The sequence below is a fragment of the Athalia rosae genome, chromosome 1 (assembly GCF_917208135.1).
Source record: "Athalia rosae chromosome 1, iyAthRosa1.1, whole genome shotgun sequence".
Classification (NCBI taxonomy): Eukaryota; Metazoa; Arthropoda; class Insecta; order Hymenoptera; family Athaliidae; genus Athalia; species Athalia rosae.
In genome coordinates, this window is record NC_064026.1 from 29,014,278 (window position 1) to 29,034,376 (window position 20,099).

Sequence of the window (20,099 nt, forward strand, 5' to 3'; positions counted from 1 at the left end):
AAAAGCACAATGCGGAGGTACGATCGAAGCAACCGGTGAACGGTCCAAATCTCTGGTACCCGTGCACCGTGAGATCCTCGGGGTTTTTACCTCTAAGTCACCCCCGTAAGTAGTCCCGACTGTTCCGTTCCCGGGGATGAGATTAAGGTCGATTTTTGTGGCCACGACGAAATTATATAGCGGTAGCCGGTTTTCAGGGAAAAACAGAGTCTCGCGGGGCAGGGGGGTGGCGGCGGGGTGGGGGGGGGGGGGGGGGAACCCAGTCGATTTTCGTACATCCGAGTCTACCTACGTGCCCATGTACAGAGCTGGATATGTACACGGAGACGTAGCTAACGTGCAGCGAGCGAAGGCAGTCCCGCGGGGTCTTCCTTATATTGCAGGGGTTGTTCGGGGAACGATCCCATTGGCGGAGGGGTGGTCCGCCCACGCACGCCTCTAACCCAGGCGACGTCGCCCGCAGGAATCTGGGTCAGCCAGCGCCCAGGCGGCGCAACTCGACGCGCCTTGACGTCGACCAACCTTGGCTGTCGTTGCGAGAGAACCGGGTGCCCGCCACAGTCCCTCTAAAACCACCCTGAAGCCCGTCGCTCGACAGGACGACCCGCAAACGTAGGAAGGTCCCCGTTCTGCTGACGCCAACGCGGGAGGAATTAATCACGGAAATTAGGTGGGTGACGTTATTTTCCATCAAACGATACTAACGAGTCGTTCTTTCGGCGAATTCTTCCTCGATTTATGCAGCTTCGACGGAATTTTCACCCCCTCTGGCCTTTTGTCGAGTTAAAATTTATAATTGTACCGTAAACTGCTTACGTACGAAAGCAACGTTTCAATTGGACGCGCGGGATTATAATTTCGAAATCCTTGTTCAGCGGTGCGGACGACCTTGGCGAGGCCGTTTGTTCGATTGTAGAGTCAGTCGATGACTTCGGAAAATTGTACCCTGGGAAAAAATGCTCGAATTCCGAAGCGCAAGTGATTCCTCGGGTGAAATTTGCTCTGAATTGAACTCGAGGTATTTTTCGAACGCTTCTTTTACGAGGAGATTTTTGGAAATTTCACGTTTTCGAAATACTGACCGCGTTACTTTCCCATCACCTTTTTCCGGGACAAATAATTCCGCGAAGAATCAACTGAGACGACTCGTGCCAAAAACAGATTGGCAAATATTTTCTGGTACGAAAGCCAGGAATGTAAATCAGGGTAATCCGATGACTCGTGTCGCCGAATATCGTTGAAGTGATAAAAGCCCAAATAACGTCGCAGCTTGGCAAATAAAAGCTGCCCAACTACTTTTGATGTGCGAAGAATTTCGAGCTAGACCAAAAATCGTGTCCGGCGGAGAGGATAACGACGAGAATCACGAGCCAACTCATTGGGAATGTCGAGAGCAGATAAAAAAAAGTCACGTAGGTTACTCACTTTGCGCGAAAATAGGCCGCAGTCTGGAACGCCCTGCCGAAATTCTCGATAAGAAACGGTTCCACAATCCCTCCATTTCGATTATCTAACAATAATTCCGTGGAGAAAATTTCGCCCGCAGAATTTGTCGGAATATGCGACGAGCCGCAGTCCCTCGACGACCATCGACTCGAAACGTCTGACTAGTAACTGCGTCTTACTACTGCGAGTCGAACAACCTGCTATATTATGTGAGAACAATTCTTATACACGCAGCTCGCTATCTCTAAGTTCATAATTATATTTACGCTCACGCTACCGTACGTGACTGTTTCGGATGTAAATGAAAAAAAGTATCAGCTCCAAATTGTATATTTCGAATAATTATATTATCAGGAAGCAAAATTTATAGAACGTCAAACGGACGACTTTCATTCGCTAATTTGTTTGCCAATTCAGCGGCATTTGATCTTGATTAGATTCTGGATTGATTTGAACCTGTTGAACATCGGACTGTTTAAGCTGTCTCTCATAAAATTTTCATGGAAGTTAAGCTGCTACTTTCGATTTTACGTCCACCTGTGTTTCGTGTCACAGTTATACGTTATACCTACATGTAATTTTCTATCTTTTGGTTTTTTTATGAACCAAAAAGTATTAATAAGTATCATCCATCCAACAGCCGCAATATATGTAACATATTTTTCACTCCACGATGCATCATGCATTTTTCAACATAATTCATTTGCTCATTTTTTTCTGCAGCATATCCTGCACGTTCCGTTTCTTCGAGAATTCAAAAAAAAAGGGGGAAAATAGAAAGGCAAAAATTGATTTCACTGTCACTAGTTTTGAAATTCTAAAACCGCGATTATTTCGTCAAACCGTACAAAAGAAAGATTCTAATTAGCTACGTGCAGCATCGCGATGTGTAAAAAAATATTCCATGTCTTCGGCTAGTCGGCTGGATCTGTATGAAACGGCATTTTTTTTTTTTTATAGATAAAGAAAATAAAATAAATAATAAAGATAAAGAAAAATTCTTCTCTCAATCTCTGTGCTGAATTTAACAGTGCTCTGCTCAACTCTGGAATGAATCGTGATTAATAATCGATCAAAATTTTTGTTTTTATTTTACTGTTGTAGGGACCCCGAGGCGAGTGCCACTACGGAGACATGGACAATGTGCAAATGATCGGGACTAAAATCACCGCGATTAAGGAATATTTATATGTAAGACATCACGAAGCACATTTGACTTAAAAAAATTAAATAAAAGTTAACACGATATTCGTACGGGCATCTACCTCACCTTTACCCCTAACAGGTGAAAAAATCGATAATAATCAAATTTGCAATATGATATTCAATCGGTCACGTGCGTTTTTCAAATTCACCGAATAATCGATCGATCAACACGGGATGGTAAAGTTGAGTGTACTTGTCTTCCGAACGATACGTCTGCTCAGTTGTTAAAAAATGTTGAATGTTTTTTGCCAATGCAACGAGAGAGATAAAAGAAGTCTACGATTATTGGGACACAATGCTCAGACGTGCTTTAAGACCCTATATTTCATCTATATACACGCATACCTATATCTCATTCGCCATATATCACTAAGCAGCGACCTAGAATTATTATTCCATTACCAAGCCAACGGGTGCTGATGTAAGAATTTTATTTCTTTTACAGAATTTTGCAAGGACACACTCTCCCACCCGTCTAATGAGTTCCGAAAATACCTACGCGCTCTCCAAAGAGCACTGTAATTTGAAATACTCAGGTGAGATCAAATCGTCGATAATTCATTGTCACATATTCAAAATATTTCTATATATACACATATATCAGTAAACGTTTTATTTGAGTGCACGTGAATGGTGTTGTACGTACGTTATATACTTTGTTCTTCAGCTTCGAATACACGTAGACTGTCGTAATCCCCGTGAAATAATTCAGATAGCAATACCCAAGTGTACGCACGATAAATATTTTTCCTTGAATTTGTCGTACGCGTTGCACGCACGAAATTCGTGTCAAAGGCGAACCCGCCGATTGGTTCCCTGTCGAGGACGACCGAAAAAGCGTCCGGAACAATCCGGATTGTAATCGCGGAGCGTACAAACGAAAATGAGAGAAAGAAAATCGCTCTTCTGTTCGCATCTTCGTCAGGAATAATTCGTACGCGAAATTGCCGGAATAAATAAAGAAAAATTAATAAAACAAACGAGTCGCGATAGCCATTCCGAAACGTCGGGGCGGCCCTGAGCTCGTAATTATCTCGAGCGTCAGGTGTAATTGCTCAACTGCACGTACACGCGTATAATTTATTACGGTTCGCACACCGCGATGTGTATACGAGTGAAACGCGACCGGATATTTCGTTTACGCGCGGAGTAAAAAAATACAAAACCGAACGAAACCAAGGGCACAGATAATTTTTTCGCGGTTCGATTCGACGGCGTGAAACGATTCGCTGAAAATTGAATAGAAATCCGGGCGGCGCGGCCGCCGCCGCATCCTAATTCTTACAATATTGTTCTGATTTGTGGACACAACGGGTTTGCTTGAGGACGGAACGGAAGGGTGCATAATAATCGAGGATTGACTCGAAAGGGGATCTGGGGACGTCGGCAGTGTGGGAATGGATAGATTACAGGCCGCAGGGGATCAGATAGAAGAACTACTCCGCGCGAAAGGGGTCCCCCGCTCTCTCTGTTTTCGCGTAAGCACGCGTCGTCGGACGTATCGGTCGTCAAAAGTCGACGCCGGGGGTGCGACGTCCCCACGTCGCCTCGCGCCCCGCAGCCCTCATTATCGGAAGTTCGCGGTTTAAAATTTTCTAACCGCGATCCGGGCGTCGTTTCTTTTCCGTCCACTTTACCACGTGTGAGTTTTTTCATTTTTCTTCCCAGAACTCGTCAGACCCGAATACTGTTTCCGACGTAATTTATTGTTCGAATAAATTGCATCGCTCACGCCGCGATAGACCGAGTTCGACGAGGGCGGAATAATTCTTACGGGATTATTTTTCGAGTTGTTGAATCGCTCCGAGCAATTATTATAAATTACCTTCATAATGCTAGACGTAAATTTGCGAGACTAATTCGCCGTTAACATCCCTCGGAAGGAGTTTTTAATTAAAACAGTACGGCGTGGGGCGACCATCTGCTACCGTCCTAGCCAACGCTGGATTACAAACGGAGGGCCGTATATCCCTAGGCCGTGCACACCGATTATTATTGCACGATTTTCTGGCGCGCGCGTCACGCGTTCCCCCCAACCGGCATTTTTCTATTCCAGTTTTTTTCACTCTCCTTACCATTCCTTACCGCGATCTTCCCTGCGTCGGAATCGAACCGATCGAAAACGTCGCGCGTTTCGATTTTTCGATTCACCGCGGAAAACCAAAGGAGCGGAATTTCGAGAACACCCGTTCTTAGCCAAGGAGGGAAAGTTGGGCGCACTTGATCGCGTTTATCCGCCGGTCAGACGATGGAAACGGTCCAGTCCCGTATACTCGCGAGGGCTCGCTCGACCCCAATAAAGCGGGGCCTGGTTAATCCCGTCCATCAATCTAACTCCGACATCGCAAGCCCGATATTCTCTCGTTCCTCCGTAGCTCGGCTGCCGCTCGAAATACCACCAAGTCTGAATTTTTCTGTGCTCGGCAATTGATAAGAGAGCAGCCGGAAGATACGTAAGGATATACGTCCCGCGGTTGATCTTATAAGTTTTCGTATTACACTCGAAACTATTTCACAATAAAAACCTAGTTTCGAGTACGAGGCGTTTGGAGAGGGGAGAAAAAAGCGGTGCATGAAGATCTGGCGCGCATGGAGTACGTGTAGGGTAGCTAAAACATCGAGGAAATCCAGGACTGGTAGGATTACAGTGGGTAACAGGGGAAATCCATTCGCTCCCCGGGAGGTTTATCGTTTTCCAGAACAACGAGGACAGGTTCATCTAGTGGGACTTATCCCGGGGCGAATTGATACACCGACCCCTTCCCCCCGGTGTTCCCGCAGCAGCTAACAACCTATTCCGGTTCACTTCGCGCGTGTAAGCCTTATAATTTGAAAAATGACGACTGCAGTTTGCTCGCGGTTTTCTAAGGTGAATTTCAGTACGGCGGTGTTGAACCTCCGTTAAATAGTCTCGTCGAGGTAAAATAATATCGTCGACAGATTATACACCGCATGACGTGAATCGTACGCATGATAGAATTGATTTTTAAGTTCTATTCACCGATGAAAAATCACTGAATATTCCGTTGAAAAAAAAATCACGTCCCTGTCTCAGCGGATCGGCCGTGCGGAGAAGTGAAAGACCGGTTGGGAAAATATTATGGGATATAGAAAAACAGACATTCGAGATTTTTGAGGTGGAAATCTTTTTTTTTTCTCAATACCTCGAGCGAGCTCTGAATTCCGCAGGTGCATGTCGTGTAGAATTGATGATTGTTGATTATACCCATTGGAGAGGAACAAGGATTATATATAGGATACTTCGATTTGGATGATGATTGAGACCACAGGTACGACGAATTCTTGAAGATCTTGGAGAAGGAAGAAGGGAGAGATGGTGTCATCCCACCAAACAAGTGAGAGTGTGTAAAATAGGTCTATACTTTCAATTGTTTGATGAGGTGAAATCATTCTAACTTACCACGAATCACACAAATTTCAAAAAAAAAAAAAATGAGAAAATGAAAAAATAGGTAACCCACGTCACCCGTACTGATCCTTGTAATTATGTGTGTTTGATCGAACATTTTATTAATATTTGTGGTAGAAACGATTTCACTTGATTGACAATTAAAGCATTGTACCTTTATTAATTATTATTACGTTACGGATAAATATGATAGCATGCGTATGCACAGTGTGGTGGTCGAACGTATAGTTCCCGTAGTGACGATGGTTGATTATTTTTTTTGGTAAATTTGAATCGCTCCAAGTAACGATTTCCCAATTTCCCATATATAACCGATCGTCACGTGTCTTGTGCTTGCAGACATTTTGCCTCAAAATGTCGAGGGGTTCCCAGCGACTAAGGAATTCCTGATGAAGGTCGTCGACATCCTCCTCGATTTCGTTAAATCGACGAACGATCGGAATGCGAAAGTTCTTGAATTTCATCACCCCGCGGACATGCGGCGTCTTCTCGATCTCGAAATTCCGGACAGCGGAGTTACGTTACAGCAACTTCTTCTCGACTGTTCGACGACGCTGAAGTACCAAGTGAAGACAGGTGAGTACCGATCGTCGCCAATCAGATCTCCAACAAAACGCCAACTCCGCGACCCGTGAGCTTCCCAAAACGAAATGGCCGCCGTTATACGATACACCCGCAGATCTCCGGTCGAATCTCTTTCACGGCGTACCGCGCGTAGATGTAATTTCCAGATAGTTCGATATCCGGGGAGGTTGCTCACTTTTTACGACGCTATCTACTCCTGCCATTTATTACATTTATCATGCCTGTATATTTTGAGGGTGCGACTAGGGCTCAACGGTCCTTATCTCCTCCGCTGCATATGCTAAATTGAATATGAAAATACGCCGCTTATCTTCGCCGCAGAGAACTTGCAAATTAAAATAAAATCAACAGTTAGGTGTGTACTTGTACCTCACACTTATAATAACGAGGGACAGTTCGGTTTCCGCAATTTCTTTCCCGATGTTTCACTTTTTTTTTTTCTTTCTTTTTTCTCCAATCTCAGTTTCTCTTCGCCTTGCGTACTTTTCACGGATACCGTGCTTCGTGCGCGACGGTAAGATAACAGTTCATCATTCTAAGGGACGATATATTCCGATTCGGTTTTCGATTCACACGCCACACGTTTGAATTAATATCTTTGGCGTGGCGCGCCACGAATCTCGCCGCAATTCCGGCGCTATAGATCTGGGATAGGATTCAATTACAGAGCTCAATAGATGCTAATACACAATAGTGGTACGCAGTAATCGCGGTATCTCCCTTTTCCCCCCCGCTCGGTTATTCTCCCCGCCTCGAACCCTCGCCGAAGAAAAGCGTTGGAAAAGCGAGCGTAGATATCGGAAGAGAAAACCGAGTAGTCAAAACGAACGAACGGAGATGAGCTATACTCGTCCCCGTAGTCGCTCCCTCTTTCCGTAGACGAGAGGCCCATTCAACGAGATGCGCGACCGATACGTGCCCACGAAAACTTTTTATTAGATTACGCACCCCGTTGCAACGTCTATTTTCGATCGCCCCTCTCTCTTTCCCTCGTCTACTATCCTTATGATATGCGAAAACCATCGCGCGCCACATTCTGCCGCGTCGATTATTGATTTTTCAACGTCGCATCAATTCGGTTTTTTTTTTTTTTTTTGTCCGTGCCGCGAGTGCCGAAAAAATGAGTAAAGGTCGACGGATATTATGGATATAGTCGTCGGGGGATGCCGACGATATCTTCGACGGCCAGAGATTACAAACCCCCGGCGATGAGCGAAAAAAAAATAGAAGCAAAGAAAAAAAACAACGTTGCGAGGAGAATCACGTCTACGATACTCGGATGGTTTTTTTTGGCATGCGACATTATCGGGGTCGCGTCCGCTCTCGCTTCGATCTCTTTGATCGTAATCGACGTGATTAAATACATCTATATCGTTAATCTTATATCCCGACGATTATTTACCGAGGCGGAGTGGAAGAATTTTCTGTCTAATTTGGCCGGTTCGGATTGGGGGGGGTTGTTCGCCGAGTTCGGCGGAGGGACCTGTTCGTAAACGGGGAACGACGGTGGCTCGGTTCTCCGTCGTTTCTCGGACGTATTTTATATACGGCGTACCGTACGGTAACGGCGCGGTGATAAATTGGGGGCTTAGGATTTGTATGAAGAGAAGTGTGTAACCCCGACTTAACGTTGATCCTCGGTAATCAATCATCTGACTCGAAAAACACTGCGCCTACTTCGCGGATCGATTTCAATATGCAGTAAACAGTTATTCTTGCCGCGGCGGCGTCGCGTACGAGAGCCGCGCAAATTGAAATTGCCCTCATACGTCTTTCGGAGTTTTCTCACCTCTCCGGTTTCAATTACATCGTCTTCCTCGCGCGATCGTGAAAATTTTCGAAATCTGACTACGTCCGTCGTCGAGCGCAGGTAGAGTCGACGTCCACCTTTACCCGAAGCATGTGCATGTATAACGGGCGAAATTACGCACCGCGGAAGACGAAGAGTCGGCCGTTTGAGAGCCTCTGCAAACAATCTAGTGGTGCAGCGACGCGTGTGACGCGCAAAATGCGGGTGCTTTGGCCCATCAACCCTCGCTTTCTGGTCGCGCTCCCTCCCTCCCTCCCTCCCTCCCTCTCTTCCTCCTTCTCTCCCTTTGGCCCGAAAACGAAAACCCCTCGGAAGCGTCGGTCCTCCGCGTCCCAGCGGCCGGACGCGTGCCTCGACCCGTCAACCGAGATAATTGCAAATAACACTGCAACAAACGGCTCAAATACCGACCGCCCGACCGACTCGATATCCAGGGCTATTTGTATCGGACCGCTGGCTGCAACGCCAAGGAAATACTTTGGGGGGGTGCAACTTGGAGTCGAAGAATTTCAACCATGCGACGCGCGGGACGATTATTTCCGGGAGCCTCCGACCCCGGCCCCCTTTTTTTCTTCATTTTTCACTCTCGCTCTCGGTTCACCGCCGAGGAGATGAGTTCGCACTTTTATTGGCCTTTCATCCTAAAAAATGTAAGTTGGATTTCGCGTTGAGGAGCGAAAACCTCTCGCTCCCCGTCGATTGATCGTAGCTTACTCTTCGAGGGATCGGGGAATAGGAGAGAGACGATAAACCACGAGGTGTGAAACCGATTGGGAAATTTGAAACTATTGTGTATATAAATATAAACACGGTCGAAACGTAGCACGCGACACTCCTGGTCGGTAACCAAATTCAATAGGATTGGTGTAATTAAGAGCCCTTTCTACATGATTTTATCCCCATGGGGGGCGCAGACCACCGAGCGAAACGGTAAATAGGGGTTCGTTTTTTATCGACGGAGATCCAGAGAGGGGACGCGGTGCGCGCGGGTAACCCCCGAGGGTGAAAACTTCGCACCGCGCGCTCGGGAATTCGAATTTTATTATTAACAATTAGCCGATCCGATTGTCGTGGAATTTCGTAACTCCGATGGAAATAATTTGACGAAAATTCGAGACATTTTTCACTGGTGCGATTTAATCGAGAAAGATTTTGAAAATTGGTATTCGATCTGAAAACTCCGGGATAACTTAGACGAAGATCAGCCGACGACGATTAGTTGCGACGACGAACGAAGCGAAATGATTTCGAAAGAATTCTGGTCGAGAAAGCAGACGTACGGTTCCCGCGCTCGCCAGATCCCTTGTAATCCCTCCTCCGTCCCCGTTAGCAAAGCGAACTCTTGCACCGTCGAGTGAGTGACGTCGGATTGTTTTAATCTATCGGAATTACGTCTTGATTGACACGTGACGGTGGAGTCTGAGCGAAGGGTAGCCTCCGAGTTCCCCCTTGGCCGAGGATGCGAGATCTCTCACTGCTGGCGTCGGGAAGATTCTTCTTTCTTTCTTTCTTTCTTTCTTCCTTTTGCCCTGACGCAAGATGCCGCGGAGTCTAGAGGCGACTGTATAACCCGAGGTTTGCGATCCTCCGTTTTCCACGTTCATATTTTAATCGTCCCGACGTAGACGGCTCGGACGTCAGATGCCGGCGTCGTCGTCGTCGTATTTCCCCGAAAGGAAGGGAAAAAGGGACGCAAACTTTTTCGTCTTTCACTCCGTTTGCCGCGATATCTGAAAACGGATCGTGAACCTACCTTGCGCTTCGCGGGATCCTAATCCAGCAATTTCCCTCCTGTTTTACGAAAGTCCCCTCCGCACCGCACCGCAGTTCAGACGTAGCGCGCACTACACCCCGGCAGCATTAACTTCATCCCCGGCGCAATGCTCAGCCAAGCGAGTGACAACGTACTCAACGTACTCCGCGTAGGTACCACCTACTCGACGCGCCCGAATAACACTAATCTTTAATAGCCTGAAGGCCCTGCTGCCCGCCGTAAGCAGCCACGCCGAATATTATTCCCCGCTGTCACGGCACTCCGCGCAACCCTTCGTCATAAACGAACGAGCCCTGCCGTGATTAACGAAACTGAAGTAATTAATTATAGCGCGAGAGCGCGAGAAGTCGTGAGGTCGAACGTTCTAATCGAGCCCCCGTGTTCCTCCCCCCCTCCCGCCGACCCTTCATTTTTCAGGACATCCGCACTTCTTCAATCAGCTATCGTGCGGACTCGATCTGGTGTCGATGGCCGGTGAGTGGCTAACGGCGACGGCGAACACTAACATGTTCACGTACGAAATAGCCCCGGTATTCATACTGATGGAGCACATAGTTCTGCAAAAGATGCGGGAACTCATAGGATGGAATTGCGGCGATTCGATCCTGGCACCCGGCGGTTCCATCAGCAATCTCTACGCGTTTTTGGCCGCGAGGCACAAGATGTTCCCCATGTACAAGGAACGGGGACTCGCCGCGGTCGGCGGACAGCTGGTCATGTTCACCTCGGATCAGGTGAACGATCGTCGAATCTCTATTGTTTAGATGTTATTAACGTCCGAACGAGGGGTGGAATTCTCATGTGAAAGATTGTCGTTTTTATTGCGATTTTTTTTTTCCACACACACAGTGTCACTACTCCGTGAAATCGTGCGCTTCCGTTTGCGGATTGGGGACGGACAACTGCGTCATGGTACCGAGCGACGCTCGCGGTCGAATGATCCCCGCCAAATTGGAAGAACTCATCCTGGAACGGAAGGCGAGAGGCCACATCCCTTTCTTCGTCAATGCCACCGCGGGGACCACCGTTATCGGGGCGTTCGACCCGATCCAAGAAATAGCGGACATCTGTCAGAAGTACAAGCTTTGGCTCCATATCGACGTGAGTAGAAAATTCTCGTTCGTTTCGCGATGTGAAAGTAGAAGGGAAACGAAAGAAACGGAGTAAATTGCGACGATGAGTTTTCCTAACGTCGGTATCGGGTGGAGTTCAGATTATTCAAATACGGTAGAAACTCCCTCGTCGATCAAACCCCTCGATTATTTTCGGATAGAAACGCCAAACGCGTAAGCTCTTCAACGTTAATAAGAAATGTGGGAGCGAACACGTCGGTGTCGGCGAAACGCCGACACGATGCACGTTCCCGAAAAGGTGTCATTCCGATGCCCTTCGTGGATTATATCACGTATAGTTCTGTTTTGCTTGTACACCTTTTGTGTGAATCGCACGTTTCTCGCTTACGGATTTCAGGCGGCTTGGGGCGGTGGACTACTTTTATCCAGGAGATACAGACACCCCAGAATGACGGGAATCGAGAGGCAAGTGACATTTACTTTATATCGATCAACGTTAAAACCCAAATTTATCCAAACAAAATTATATACCCTGGAGTAATTCTCCACAGTCTCATGGACGATCCACGGGCGTACCGCACGCCGTTGACTAAAGATTAGAGAAATTATCCGGGGTGAAAAAAAAAAAAAAAAAAAAAAAACAAAAAGAAAATAACCACGTTGGGTAAACATCTATTTATGCTAATGTAATTTATTCGAGAAGCTTCTCGGCCGCTGTGGCATCCGCGGCGGTGTGTGGCACATCGAGACCTGACTCCGGCTGTAGGTGCCCTCCTCTTCTTTTAATGCTTATACGCGTATTTACTTGGAGGATAAGAAAACTCTTCGGGAAAGCCAATCGCCGTGGGGCGGCCAAGAGTGTGCCAAAGCCTAATCCAGGTTTTATAGTTTATTGGGGGCTTACTTTGATGGAGTCCTCGCGGGGCACACTTTTCCCAACGGGATGAGTGTACCGGCTGTACACGCTGCAACGTGCTAAAATCGATACCCATTTCGACTACGCTGGAGGAGGGAAGGGGGTGAGGGGGGCCAGTGGGACGGGGACGTGAAAATTACTTTACATGAGAATGCCGATCGAGGGTGCTCCGTATGAGAGCATATTTTTTCGATAATGGATTACCCCCGTAAACCGCGATTAAACCAAGATTTTTTCTTCACCAACCCACTTCCCGGCGCGGGTGCGTTGCACGCGGTAGCCAAAGTCACCGCGAGAAAATCCTCGAGGACCTCGGATGGAAAATAATGCGATCTGCAGACCGGCGAGAATATCACATACGTACATTTTTCTCTGAGAATCCAGTCTCGGTAGAAGGAGGTGAAAAGAAGAGTCCCGCATTTTCTCTCTCACGTTATAATACGCGCGGGGGTTGATGAAAGAAATGATTATCAGTCAACTCTTCTTTCTCTGAATGTTGTACAAAAGACGGTGTACGATGGGGTGAGTTTTTGGGAGGGGTGGGGGGGGTGGTGGATGGAGTACAGCCGGTCTGGAGATAATCCCGGACGAAAAGAGTGTTGTAATCTGTGACGAACTGGGGACCGGGGAAGGGCGGGGGGTTGAGGGGTGGGGGTGACTCCTGCCGTCGGCACATGCCGGTACTCGCATCCCTGCGTCCTTTATCATGCTGCTCGGTCGCGCGGATGGCGCCGTTGGGGTCAGAGTGGGAACTAGGGTGGCTAGAAAGGGCTTCCGGACGGGCGAGATTAATCCACGATTTGCATCCCGGTACATCTGCGCCACCCCGTAAAGAGCGACGAAATCGCGGCCGAAGACAGTCCCCGGACTCGAAACTGGCTAAAAACTCCCCGGGGAATACGGGGTTGTTATAGAGTCCCGAATTTCACCCCTAAATCTATAAACTGTCGGTGACAAAATCCCGGTCGCGCACCGGGGACTTGTTTTCTTCTTCTTTCTTTTTTTCTTTTTTTTCTGTCCCGTCAGCGCTGTCTCGGATTCGGATTCCCGCAGTATTTTTTTCGCGAATGTACGAAAGAAAAAAAAAAAAAAATGTACAACAATTCGCGCACCGTCGTATTCCTCGACTGTACGCGGCGCGCGGGAACTTCCTAAAAGTCTTGATTAAAATGGCAAACGGAACACGGGAACGAACAGAGAACGAAACACAGACGTATACGCTGTATACGGGCGGACAACAGCTGGCTGAGTTCCCGGGAGTGCATTTACGGGTACAGGAGTTTCCTCTTATTGACATTTCACTGTCACTTCGTGCCCTCCGGTACATACCGTATACCCCCGTACGGTGCGCAACAATACCCACCAATCTCCTACAAAGAACTCGCTTCTTACACAATACTTCTCTGAAGAATAATAATCATCCGTATTTTTTTGATTTTACTCGCTCCGTACGCGAGCCGCGCGTCGAAACTACTAGACGTACGAAAAAAAAAAATAAAAAAAAAAATGTACAGCGGAAAACTTTGAATCGTCGATCGGAAAATTCTCGTCGCTCTGGCGACGTGCGCGGAGAATGTACGGAAAAAAAAAACGAAAAATGAAAAATTTGAGCGCGCGAGGCGATCGGTCCTAGGTACGGTGGCGGTAATAAAATTATAATCACGGTCGTTTACATCCCGGACAATGGGTATACCTGACGTAATCCCGTCGTAATATCAAAGTATAAAAGGAGATGCGAAGTGACTAATGGCTCCGGGGGTGGTGGTCGGGGTGAACTCGCCGTTCTGCCGCCGACGTGAGCTTCTCCAAGCGTACTCAAAATCTGAAGCGCCCTCGGTGCCATTCGGTGCATAAACCGCCTCTTTGCGCTGTACTCGTTTTCACTCTCTCTCTTTTTCTCTCTCACTCTGCCCTCATGTACAGCATCCCTTTGTGCAAACGGGCGCACGTTGTACCGGTTGGGTATGTGTGAGTGAAATACCGGGGAGGGGGGGGTGGAGGGTGGAATGGGGATGCGTGTCAGTTGCCATGCTATATCAATATCATCCATCATAACACGTGTGTATTATTGTTGCGCCACGTTGTATCCTACAGCTTCTCTGGATTCGTGTCGCCGTGCTCGTGACACGAAGCACCAAGTCAGATCCTGTCGGATGATAAGTCGCTGCTACTCGAAACGCGATTATCTCAACGGGGACGACGCGTGGTTCGTTCGAAATTATTTTTTTTCCCCTCATAAATTGGTAAAAACGAAAAATTACGCGATTTTTTAATTACTCGCGAGCCAAATCGCGGAGCGCACGATTCGCCTAGGTGTGTACGCCCGTTGGCATATTTTCTATATACGTGGTTCAATTTGGCGTCGATGGTTTTCCGGGAGAGTCCCGACGCGGCGGTGCAGCTATACTACAAAGCCCGTGGGTGATTAATGTGTTTCACAGCTGGGAATGGCGCATGCCTTAGAAAGAACAAGGAACGCGGGCAACCCCACGGCTATTCAACTACCGCGGACGATATATTACATGCGATCTAACTTCACCCGAGGGATGCTAATTACCCATTTCCATTCACTCGGATTCGATTCAGTTTCGCGGCGATGAGGAGAGAGGGAAAAATCCCGGCGAACGCGTAATGAGACGGGCCACCGTTTTATTCGATTTCAACGACGATCGTTGTCGACGACGTCTTCCTGTTAAACAAAAGAAAGGGTCACCAGATATCGGGAGAGGTTTTAATTACCGTCCCATCGGCTGCGGATTCGCCAAAAAAGAGGGAAATCGACAAGGAAAATTTCACAATTTTAGAATTCATCGTCAATCCTCAGATTCCCTGATCCCGTCGAGTTTTTCGCGGGGGTTAAGACGTTTATAGGAGGCGAAAAAAAAAAAAAAAAATGAGAGAAAGAAAAAATACAGAGAGAGGCTTCATCTGGACGTCAAACTTTGATCCTGAGCCGAGTCCTCGGGGAACGTATCGCGGATAAAGTATGGGGTATATCTTCACCCGGCATTACCGGAGGGGTCCATCAATTCAAGCGAAGGGCTATTAATACAGCTTCAGGACGCTTCCCCCGGTTTTATTCCTCCGCAGTATCTGCAGGAAAGGGCGCGCTTCCCATAGCCGAACGATAAGACCTCCTGGTGCACCGTGCAACCCTTTTATCCCGTTAAACCCTGTGTTCCCGCAAACAACTGGTCCGAATTTGTCCTTGATTCACAACAAGCAAATTTCTGATGTGCGCGGTCTGCGGATCAACGGACTATCCATATCCGTTACCGTTTTCTCGTTACGTTGAAACGTTTTTCGGAATTCTGAAAATTTTCACGTTCTGTTACAGAGCCGATTCTGTAACGTGGAATCCGCATAAGCTAATGGGAGCATTGTTGCAATGTTCGACAATCCACTTCAAAGAAGACGTGAGTATATGCGTATAGGAAAAATCGAGATAAAAGTATCGAGTCGCGTTGAAATTTGCCAGTCGTTTCGCGAAGGAAAATCGCATCGTTGTACACGTTGACGTGACGTAAGCCAAAACACTTTGTGCAGTTATAGACGGCGGCATTCCAAAGGGGTGTGTTCCCCGTTAGGAGGACGCCGAGGAGTCTTACGGCACACCGTAGGAATTTAATTAAACCAACAGATAACATATGTTGCCCTCCGCCCTTGAACGAGACCGGGGAAATCTCCCTATCCCTTCCCTTTGCCTACAGTTATTGCAGAGTTGGAAAAACTTTCCCTCGCGCATATTAAAATTCCGTGCACCGGCTGCGCCCGCGTTTACCACGCGCCCGTTCGCGGTGGAATAGGGCGCGGAGCGCTTCTTTTTTTTCCATCGCTTTTCCGACGGAGAGATTAATTCCATTGTTGCTTTCCGCTCGGGACTGACCATTTTGTACGAAATCCTGCGATGCGATTTTCGGTAGCGAAACGTTGTAAAAATAGGAGACAAAACGAATGCGCGGCATCGTCGATGACCTTGTGCAATTGCAGGGTCTCCTGATCAGCTGCAATCAAATGTCTGCCGAGTATCTTTTCATGACCGACAAATTGTACGACGTCCAATACGACACCGGGGACAAGGTGATCCAGTGCGGTCGTCACAACGATATTTTCAAGTTGTGGTTGCAGTGGCGCGCTAAGGTATGACAAGATGATTACAGGGGTGGTGAGTCTTCGACCTCAGGACGTTCGGATGACGCAACTCGAAATTTCAGGGAACCGACGGCTTCGAAAAGCACATGGATCGGCTCATGGAACTCACCGAGTACATGGTCAGACGGATCAAGCAAATGTCCGACAAATATTATTTGATTTTGGAACCGGAACTCGTCAACGTATGCTTCTGGTATCTTCCGACTCGCGTTCGCAACATGCCGCACAACGCGGAAAGGGAAAAGATCCTTGGCGAGGTGAGATCGCTCACGCTCCTCCGATCCAACGTAACGAACGATTCGACGACTTGACCATTTTTCCCCTCGTCTATTTTTGTTTCCAGATTTGCCCGATCCTCAAGGGCAGAATGATGCAATCCGGCACTCTGATGGTCGGTTACCAGCCGGACGATCGACGGCCAAACTTCTTCCGGAATATCATTTCCAGCGCAGCGGTTACGGAAGCCGACGTGGACTTTTTGCTCACCGAAATGGACCGGCTGGGTCACGACCTTTAAGTCAATAAATTAACGGGACATACGACAGAGGTACGACGTTTCAACGAAATAACAAACTAAGACTAAACGAAAAAGGTTGGTAAAAAAAAAAAAAACGCGCTATCTTCTGTTAGGACACTCTGCCAAAATTGTACAAAGCCCTATAACCAATTCACAACCATGAATATTACGTAAGACATATGAAAGAACGATTGAGTTCGCTCATTTTCTCGGATTCATAAGTGACTGAAATTTCATTTCGGATTCATCGCGGCTGAAACTGAACCTTCGATCGAATTTTTATGATTCAATTTTCAACGGTGACCCGCTTTTTTTTTTTTTTGTTTTTTGTCCGGTAACTCACAGACTGTATGGGTATAATAATTGTTCGAATTTATGAATCCTAGATTATCAGCCTTGGCGTTACTGTTGGTTAGGCTCAGATATCTATTTGAATGTAAGTGTTATAATCTGTAGATGTATTCAGGTCAATCAAACGGGTAATTACCTAATCGGATTCGTTCGCGTACGGGAAATAAAGGAAAAACTGCTCCGGTTTTGTCACACTTCATAGGGGGAGGAAAAAAACGTTGTTCAATTGAAAGATTGTAATATCTTTTATTTATCCTGTATCAATAACTAGAAGAATATTCAAAGTCCTTCTGAATAATAATAAAAGAAATACAAACGATATTATATAAGAAATTATATAAACGGTGTGTGATAAAGTTAATATTATATACGTGTATTGAATTTTTCTAAATTAAGAGAACGAAGTCGTCAATCGTTGATTGGCACGTGAAATGAGAATGAATTTAGACTAAGTAAAATACGTACCATATCGGCCGTCATAATTAAATTCCGGGAGGGTGGGGGGACGAAACCATTCTTCAATTTTCACTTGAAAAGTAGAATTTGAATCTCAATTGCCGCTGGAAATGGTGAAATGTTTTCGACGGAGTTAACACGAATCAAAAATCCCGTCAACATTTCATTACGGAATGAGTTTCTTACCGAAATCGTAGAAGTTTATCGAAGCTATATATATTTCCTGTTCCATTACGTTAGAGCTTAGATTGTTTAATTTTGTTGGATATTGGAGAAAATTTATAAATTATTTTGCGAGTGTATTGATCATACCAAACTACTATAGATGACTATCCATATATTCGTTGCTATTTTAACGCACCGAGATGAAAAGTATATTAAGAGAGAGATGAATAGTAAAAAGAAGTGAAAAAAGAGAAAAAAATATATATCTAGCGTTGAGAATTAAATTAAAATACAAAGACAAACCCATGAAAGTACAGGTTTTTATTTCAAGTTGGTATATACCATGTAATGTATTAGCATAAAACTTCATCTTCATAGGTCTATAGAAAACAATCTTTAGCACCAGTTGGGCCAAATGTTTTCCTTCAATTTTTTCCTATTTCTTTTCTATTCGGATTTCCTCAGTTTCTAGGTTATTCGGTGATATACAATATTCGTTCAATTTTATCAGCGATCTTTTTGAATTTTTAGTAAATTTTATAATTTAGGTTTCACGTTAGACAAACATTATCAATAATAACATTGCGTAACTTAATGAATAAAGTCTAGCTAAAAAGAAAAAGTAAAAAGAAACGGAAAAATGTCGATAAACAAATGAAATTATATATAAATATATCTTATAATGCCAGTATAAAATAAATATGAGTATACATATAGAAAAATGTATAATAAATGTATTTATGTAATTGTAAAATTTTCTTTCGTTTCTTTTTGTTCGTAATATTTTTTCGTTGACAATTTATATAGTCGTTGAAATTCCATTTTCATTGAAGAGAATATGTGTAGAGAGGCAATAAGGTTGCAAAGGGAATGAGATGAATCCCGAGTCGAAATTGAATAGTCGAATATGCAATTAATATACCTATGTACTTGCATTACGTAACAATTTGTTAATAGTATATAGGTAACGTGAAGTATCAGTCCAGTAATGCTGCAAGGCAAGTTAAAAATAGAAAGTAGGAATAATATCCCATGACGGACTTGATTTTCGTTGAATAAGTATCGTATTATGTATACCCTGATTCGCGTCGAAAGTGATTATAGGTAATTGAAAGAATTGAAAACCTCAATCAAAATCGAATAAGTTTACGAATTGAAAGTTTCAAGGAATCGTCCCTGGTACCAATTTCTTCTTCATTCTAGACCGCGCGTATAATTTAAGCACCAACCATCTAACGCACAAAACATTTTATTCCACCTTGTAAAAAGCACTGAATTTTTCATTCAATTTGCTTCATCCCCCTCACTATCTTCGTAGGCTCAAAATTTCCGCATATTTCTTTCAGCACTTTTACTCACTGTAAATATATCACGAACAGATCTTTAGATATCCTGCCTCGCACTTTCTGTACAGTAGCGATTGATTTTCACTCTTTCATATTCACATCCAGTTCCTCCCAGCTGCACGTCATCTCCATTCGAATGCACATCTCTGTCACGCACTATGAAAAAAAAAAAATTGAAAAAAAAAAAAAATGCACTCGCACGCAATCATGTATAGGAGTAGAAATTGCACCAGTTGTATTCGATAATTTTTGTGTGGGAATCGAAGAAGAAATTGATGCTAGATGCGAATCATAATATATTATGGGTGAACTATTTGATAGTTTGTTAAATTCATATGCTGTGCAATATTCGTTAATATTATACGGTGTTAATTCTATATGACGCTTTATCGTTACAGATGTTATAATATATTTTGCCGTCACGAATCTGAATGGAAAATTATTTATGCGTGATAATTGTTCACGCGTACGTTACGATTATAATTTGTAACGTTGCGTATCGTTAGCGCCTACTGTATGTACACCATTGTACAGTGGGCATTTAAATTTTAAGAGGTGAATATGGAGGAAAGGAAAAAAATTATCAAAATGAAAACAACAAAGTCTCATGTCTTCCAATAATGAGTAATATTATAATAATTGTGTAGCGATGATAACAATTATAATTAAATAGCTAAGCAACGATCGGATTCCATTATTTCGATCATTATCACCTTTGATTTGAAACGAATTTCATAAGGTCAGAGATTGGCGACAGTGACTTGCTTTCGTTGTATTTTATCGTTTGTATCATATAGTTAACAATACCAATGCTGTATATCTGTATGTCTAATAAACAAATGTTAATCCAAAAAATTCCTCAGCCTCAGATG

General features: G+C 45.2%; 2 protein-coding genes across 6 annotated transcripts in view; one reads left to right on the top strand and one right to left on the bottom strand.

The window, feature by feature from the left end:
* LOC105683693 (SIFamide-related peptide) overlaps nt 1-1,553 on the bottom strand; it is a 14,135-nt gene extending 12,582 nt beyond the window's left edge. The window contains exon 1 of the mRNA XM_048648871.1: nt 1,426-1,553. The gene's annotated coding sequence lies outside the window, so the exon portion shown is untranslated. The remainder of the gene's footprint in view (nt 1-1,425) is intronic.
* On the top strand, nt 384-20,082 carry LOC105683801 (glutamate decarboxylase). Of its 5 annotated transcripts, XR_007276684.1 has the most exons (12): nt 384-670; nt 2,551-2,637; nt 3,098-3,188; nt 6,422-6,658; nt 10,669-10,985; nt 11,101-11,352; nt 11,722-11,789; nt 15,578-15,656; nt 16,231-16,380; nt 16,455-16,649; nt 16,736-19,592; nt 19,626-20,082. XR_007276684.1 is itself a non-coding variant. In XM_012396699.3 (11 exons), exons 2-11 carry the CDS (start codon nt 2,581-2,583, stop codon nt 16,907-16,909), a joined length of 1,620 nt encoding a protein of 539 aa, XP_012252122.1. In that variant the 5' UTR covers nt 384-670; nt 2,551-2,580; the 3' UTR covers nt 16,910-20,082. The 5 variants fall into 5 exon arrangements, 4 of the variants coding, with proteins under 4 accessions (XP_012252122.1, XP_012252123.1, XP_012252124.1 ...); XM_012396699.3 differs by having other exon boundaries at nt 16,736-20,082; XM_020851048.2 differs by lacking the exon at nt 384-670 and adding an exon at nt 1,529-1,655 and having other exon boundaries at nt 16,736-20,082.
* The last annotated feature ends 17 nt before the right edge of the window (nt 20,083-20,099 follow it).

Coding starts and splice junctions, on each gene's coding strand:
- LOC105683801 (XM_012396699.3), top strand. CDS start 2,581: ATGGACAATGTGCAAATGATCGGGACTAAAATCACCGCGATTAAGGAA. Junction 2,638..3,097: donor CGATTAAGGAATATTTATAT/GTAAGACATCAC, acceptor TTTCTTTTACAG/AATTTTGCAAGGACACACTC. Junction 11,790..15,577: donor AGAATGACGGGAATCGAGAG/GCAAGTGACATT, acceptor GTTCTGTTACAG/AGCCGATTCTGTAACGTGGA.